Source organism: Echinops telfairi, unplaced genomic scaffold (assembly GCF_000313985.2).
Source record: "Echinops telfairi isolate 266 unplaced genomic scaffold, ASM31398v2 ScPeMD7_7469;HRSCAF=8507_1, whole genome shotgun sequence".
Taxonomy (NCBI): Eukaryota; Metazoa; Chordata; class Mammalia; order Afrosoricida; family Tenrecidae; genus Echinops; species Echinops telfairi.
This window is the reverse complement of record NW_022111373.1, coordinates 74,895,432-74,902,484: the sequence shown is the minus strand read 5'-3', so window position 1 is coordinate 74,902,484 and position 7,053 is coordinate 74,895,432. Positions and strand designations below refer to the sequence as shown.

The following is a 7,053-nucleotide window of genomic DNA, read 5'->3' as shown; positions in this document are numbered from 1 at the left end:
CAAGTCATATTCTTGGCATCCCCCAAGTCATCTAATATTAAAATGGCATTTTCATATTTCAGTACTAGCTGGTGATCCTCAGGGCCAAAACCTCTGTAATTCTCTCCCTATTTAGTCTTTGTGTGTGTCTCTCAACCTAGACCATTACATGATCCACCCACACTTTTTCTTTACCTGATAATGCATACCTTTTTATAATTACCAAAGAAGTAACTTCAAAAGACAAGCAGAAAGCCAATTAGAATTGGCTTAGTCCAAGAATTATTTGTCGATCTAAGTAATGCAACCTTTTTGCTTTCTGTGAAATATGACTATACCTATTAACTACCCTTAATAGAATAAGAATGATTCAAGAGGGTCCCAGAAATTGTTCACATAGGATGTAGTCACAGCATGATTTGCAAATGCAAACATTGGGAAGAGTCCAAATATGTAACTTTGGGGATTTGTTAAATAATGTTCGTATAGCACATAATAGCCATTGGTGCCGCAGTGCTGAAATCATTACACCTACCCCAAACTTGCAGACAAGACTCATGATTATGGAGGTTTAGTAGGGACGTTAACAGGGTACCACAAGTCAGGACCAGAGATCATTGAGGATACAGGCTGTTGTCCACAAGGGCACCTCTTCCCAGCCAGTATTCAGGTCTCTAATCCTCAGCCTCTCAGCCATGCAGTTCCTCGGCCTCGGCCTTGTTCCTTGGGTCAGGAAGTCTGCCGTTCTATCTTATGGTCTCACTGCTGTTCTTTTGCTGTCTCCTGGCCTCAGTGCTGTGCCCTCGGGTGCCTCTGCTGCCTCTGCCACTCCACACAGGGATCTTGAACAAGCTCCACTGGTGGCTCTTCTCTCTGGAAGGTCACAAGATTCTTTCCACCTGCTTCTGTGATGGCACACTATTACACACCCAATACAGTGGGAAAACTGGCTGGTCACCTCTGTTAGAGTTACACATACCTTATTTGCATGATCCCACCCAGTCATTTGGTTGGCGTTACAAAGACGCGGCTAGAACTGCAAGTATGTGATTTCACTTCACCACAGTGGGCAAAGTCAAGCGCACCATACCAAGCTGGATTTGAGAAGCAACTTGCCGAGAATAAGACCGCTTGTACCTATGCCTTCTTTTAATCCGACACCCTTGTGTTTTCAGCAAGCTGCCTTACGATGTGACCACAGAACAAGCTTTAACCTATCCAGAGGTGAAGAATAAACTCGAAGCATCCATCGAGAACTTGAGACGGGTCACTGACAAAGTCCTGAACTCCATCATTTCTTCCCTTGATGTACTACCGTAAGTGGGCTGTATGGTAACTTCAACCACCTCCTTTCTGAAGGTTCCTGGGATGTTGTGTAAAATGAACACCGGTAATGAAGACAGATGGGTCCCCTGATAATTGCGTTTACTGTCTTCAAAGATTGCCTGCATTTCTCGCTTTCCTTCCTAACTGTTCTTGCAGGAGGGAGCAGTATCTCCATTGTAGCGACAGTGCACAACTCAGTTACTATCGTCAGAGGAAGTCCCGTGACTCCATTCCCATCTCACTTTATGTTCAATTTTTAGGAAAACTGCTCACGTTAAGTTGACTAGAACAATTGCCGTGTTTCTTCCTCACTTAGTCTTTTTCCATTATTTTTTTGTCATCTGTTTTACATGTAGTTATGGATTGAGGTATATAGCCAAAGTACTGAAGAATTCCATCCATGAGAAATTTCCCGATGCAACAGAAGATGAGCTATTAAAGGTAGATTTTCAAGAGTAATCTCACCGTCGCTTCTCATGGGGATATAAGCTAAAATTCCTAACGTACCATTCTGTAAGATCTTACCCTGTTTGGGACCATTTATAATTAGCTGTAGATTTTCCACTTTGAATGACAGTGAAAGTTGTTGGTTGTGGTGATGTAAATTTGGAGATTGCAAACATGGTGGAGGAGCCCTGGTGGCATAGATGGTTACATGTTGGGTGGCTAGCTGCAAGGTCAGCCATTCGAACTCACCAGCCACTCCGAGGGAGTAAGACCAGGCTTTCTACTCCCATAAAGATTTGCAGTTGGAAAACCAGCGGGACGGTTCAGCTCTGTCCCACAGAGCCGCTAGGAGTCAGAATTGGCTCGATGGCCATGGCTGTGTTTTGTGTTTTCTATATACGTTGTTGAAGTTCTTGATATGATTTCATTTGGGGCGCAGCAAGAATATTTCCCGCCCAAGGTAAATGTGCTCACTCGGTTACTGGTAACTGGGTGGTGCGGTTTGCGCTTGGCTACTAACCAATAAGTTAGCCATCCAGATCTACCCAGCGGTGCTGCAGAAGAAAGGCCTGGTGGTCTTCCCTGTAACCCATGGGGTCGCTGTGAGCCAGCATTAACTCAAAGACAAACCGGTTTGGTTTTCTGGGTTTTGTTACTGATGGGTGGGTGATGTTCACCCACCTTCACTAAACTCCCTGGTGGGCTTCAGAGCCGAACATCATCTTGCTCTCTGGGAGACGGAAATGGGCTTTTAAGAAGGAAAGCTCAAGCCCCTGGGTTTTCTCTGTCAGACGCGGCCTTGTCCCTCCGCCCCCTCCATCTCTCCAGATCGTCGGGAACCTGCTGTACTATCGCTACATGAACCCGGCCATCGTGGCCCCTGACGGCTTTGATATCATCGACGTGGCAGCAGGCGGCCAGGTCACTCCTGACCAGAGGAGGAACTTGGGATCGGTGGCCAAGGTTCTCCAGCACGCGGCCTCCAACAAGCTGTTTGAAGGCGAGAATGAGCACCTCTCCTCTATGAACAATTACCTGGCAGAGACTTACCATGAATTCAGGTGAGAAGTGGCTCTCCTTCTGGAGAAACGCACAAGATGAGGGGAGGAGCCATGTGGGTTTCGTGGCTGGAACTGGAGGCATCCCCCTCTTGCCCCAGCACCCCTGTTCCATCGAGTCGTTCCCGTCCGTGGGATTTCTGCGAGTGACAAACTCAAAGTTGATCGTTTCTGGTCTGATATGGGTTTTAATCATGAGAATTTTAAAATCACATCACTGAGTTTTACTCTGGCAAATTTAAGAAGAGGGTTGTTTGTTGGTGTTTTTTTTAAAGGAAGTTTCTCATTCAGAAAGAATTTGCCTTAAAAGCATCCAACAATTGTAGGAAACCATTTGGCTCTGAAGGATTGGGAAAGTTCAGATTTTGTATTTGTTGATGATGATGATGGATGAATATGTTCTGCCCTGTGACCATTCTTTATGATCTGAGGGTACCTAAAAATTTAATATTGCTACTAAGATTCCAGTTTATACACACATTGAAGCTAAACCAAATATACTGCCAGCGCATCAAATCTGACTCATAATGGGCCTACGAGACAGTAGAACTGCCCCTGTGGGAATGGAAATCCTGACAGAAGTAGACAAGCCTCACCTTTCTCCCAGGGAGTGATTGGTAGGTTAGAACTTGTGACCTTGTGGTTAGCAGCCCAACATGTAGCCCACTATATCACCAGGCTCCTCCCATGCATCCATACATAGGCTTATTCAAAACAGAACGTGTTTAAACATATCTCTACAATCAGTAGATGGCTGCAGGCAAGTTCTCAAGGAATACATTTGTTTGGTCTAGTTAGGATACCCTCAAAAGTAAAAATTAAAAAGGATACTTTTTATGCCATGCACAAAAAATGATTTTGAAGTTAAGGCTCATCAAGTTTTAAACAAAACTGAAATGGACATTTTTTTCTAGTCATAGAAGCTCTGTAACAAGTTAAGGGAATGTTGCTGTGGCCTAAGACAACAGTTTTTAGATGGATCAAGCTTTTCAAGGAAGTTCAAAAAGACCTCAAATATGATCCAAGAGAGAGAAGGCTGTCAACATCTGAACAAGTGTAAACACCTGTGGCTGCAGTCCAGAAACTGGTGGGGTGGGATTTGTTTGGAACCTGTAAACTTGCCATCGGTGTGCGATCCTAATGTTATAGTTATCACATCACCCCTTCAGACGTCCCAAAATTCAAAGAACATTTAAAGGGATCACACCCTAAGTCCTTCACAGCGGTGTAGAGCGAGGAGCGCGGAGTTTTGTGGGAGGAAGGTGAGACAGATGGAAACTCCACCTTCAGAAGTGTACAGACCTCAAACGAGGCTATGTCGATAAACAACAGCTTCACCTTTCGATATTTTTGTTTAATAAAGGTTTCTATGATTTTGTTGCAATACTTTTTGATTTACCCTTGTATGTATGATTTTAGCCTATTGGCTTTGAATGTTTTTCCAAATGATGTGTATCACCGATCACTCCATGTGGCCATGACAGACGTGAGGCCGGCCATGGGGATCGCTGAGCCCAGTGCTGTCTTTGACAGCACTACACCTGGACGGTCATGCTTGTCTCCTGTCCGCCTTTTAAACAAGTCCTTAGATCATGAAGTGTGACATCAATTTGGCCTCTTCTAACTTCACTTAGAGAAGGAGGTTTCATTCCGTAGCTTTCCTCTAGGCTAGTGACATTGACCTGCGAGGGTAGTTTGTGATCTCTTATCTCTCTTTAGAATATATGAGCTCTTTGAGAAAACACTCCTAAAACCTCCTATTGCAGGGCATGTTTGCTTTCTCAAGCTGCTAATTTTCACCCTTACTGGTTAAAAAGGCAATTCCCATTCCCCATGTTTCTCAGTCTGTGCTTGCTAATGCTTCCCTGCCCCCGCTCTTCGAGGAATCCTTATCTCCATCTTAATTCCCAGCTCTTTTGCATTTAACAGTAAACAACACCAAATGCTTTCCCACATGTGGTAATAATTTCTTTTGTAAGAATTAATACCAAAGTTGTTCTAAGGAGTTGGGGATTGAAGAAATCCCCAAAGTCCAACTCTTCGAAGAGGCTTGTCTACTCCATTCTCCCCTCCCTCAACTCCTCCCTTGAGTAGATTCCCTCAAGTTTCTAGCTCCGGTGAAATTACTGCAGTGTCCCACAAAACTCCCCAAAGTCTGAGGATGTATTTCACATTGCGGTGGGTGCTGTTCTGTCCAAAATCCAAAGGTCAGGCAGGGGTAAGCTAGACGCTGGGTCCAGAGGACATACTCCACTCCTGGCTTTTACTGCTGATGAGATCACACCTTCTGCTTCGCAGAGGCCTCATTTTCATATGCAGCAGGATGGCACTGCAAGACACCTGGTTCATAATTACTCACCAGTGAAACTTGGTGTCTTCACCGACCTGCTTACCAGGCCCATGCAAGGAAAGGTTGTTTGGTGGAAGTTACACTATGCAATCAAATTAACATATAACCATTAACCCAAATATAATAATCTGTTCTCCACCCCTGAATTGGATCTTATTTATGCACATATGACCTTGGGTGCCTCTGGTAGAATGTTGCTGGTAGGCATTTGACCTGCTACTAATCTTAATCAGCCAGCCTTTTCCCCAGGCCATTCCAGAAGCAGCATTTCCCCTCTCCTCTGAAGCATATCATTCCTAACTGCCACCACAACCCAATGGGTCCTAAGAAGTGATTGTGTAATTGAAGGGTAAATTAAAGAAACATCAGACAAGGCATGTGCAAGGGCTCACCTCTTCCATGGAGACTGGAATGAGAGAGACAGAGAGAGCTAATGTATTCTCCGACATGCTTATATAGTCTTTGCTAGCAAGCCACAGTAAGCACATACTGTACATAACAGGAAGGGGGCTTGTGACAGGAAGGCACATACCTAACAAGGTGGACAGGTACTAGAGTTAAGATGGTACCTTAAGCTTGGCCATCCCTGAGCTGGCTTGACCTTAGGTGTCCCTGAGCTCTTCTCCAGGGGATACAGTCTGATCCTTATCAGAAGGGAGTGGGCCAGATTTCGGGTGGGGCAGGCAACAGGGTCTGATTGCTGTGGATGGCAAATAGCCTCTGGGTGTACTAGATAGCCCCCATGTGCTCAATAGGAGCATCTTTAAGTAGCGTAGTATGGCGGGGAGATGGTGGAGATGAGTTTGAGTCAAGAGAGTGTGCCTGGGATTCATCTCCAACTCACGAATGTAAAGGCCTTCCTCCACCAGAGTCTGCTTCCCAGACTCCTTAAATACGAGTGTAGAAAATTCGTCTGCATGCACCCTCTTCCCAGTTCGATAACCATTACAGAGACAGTCCAGTTCACACCTGCTACTAAAATCAAACCCTACGCTAAAGACTGAGTCTTGGTCTTCAGCAGATAAATGTCCTCCAAAATGGGGCTATCGCCGCAAGCGATGAAGTCCAGAGTTCTAATGTATCACGTAAGGGATAATGGCTGGAAGGGCCTTATTAATGGAGTATAACTCGCTACACTTAAATGCATCGCTTTTTCTCTGACCCACATACTTATCTTTTGCATTCTTCAACGAGACATAAAAAAAGGATAGCCCAAAAAATGAGCAGGAACATCATCTGTCACTGGGACATTTCTCCCAAGGAAGATGGTCATTTCTGATGTCTGAGCCTCGATGGCCTTGGGAGATATATCAAGGGTGTTCGCTGGCATTTATGACTTTATAGATTAACATACGCCTGACCTATGCAGAGGTCGAGCGAGCAGAAACCACCTGGGACTTCTCCTAAACAGATCACCGCACACCTTGCTTTTCTTGATCTCTGTCCAGGGGTACTACAGAATTAAGACTGGTGCAGGAAAAGTAGGACATTTCTGCCCTTTTGTGCCCAGCCTTAACGTTCTTTCCACCAGCCACCAACTAATTATTCAGAGCAACTAAGAGTAGGCATAACTCTCGAGTTTTGACTAATCGGGAATAGATGCTTGGAAGGGTCGGTGGGGTGATGTAGGTCCAGGAGACTGTATCCATGAATGCCACAACTTTGATAACTCGCTTGTCCTGTGGTATTCTCTAGGATGACTGGATTCTCAGATCAGTAACGAGTAGTCCTGATCACTGGCATTTTTATTGTTCCTTCACTGCCCATAGCTGGATGACCCTAAAGGGCCGGAAACCCTTGGAGCTCTCCCCAGTCCTGGGTGAGGAGCTGGGCTCAACCTCCCAAGGAAAACGGCCGTGGCCTCCACTGTCTGGAGCCAGGGGGAAGAGGGCT

At 45.3% G+C, this 7,053-nt stretch overlaps 1 protein-coding gene across 1 annotated transcript in view; it reads left to right on the top strand.

Moving 5' to 3' along the window:
• The window catches only part of IQGAP2 (IQ motif containing GTPase activating protein 2), a 291,748-nt gene that overhangs the window by 244,669 nt on the left and 40,026 nt on the right, over positions 1-7,053 (top strand). Inside the window, 4 exon segments of the mRNA XM_004703528.2 lie at positions 1,155-1,295; positions 1,662-1,746; positions 2,581-2,820; positions 3,809-3,848. Of these exon segments, the coding sequence (XP_004703585.1) occupies positions 1,155-1,295; positions 1,662-1,746; positions 2,581-2,820; positions 3,809-3,848 (506 nt within the window).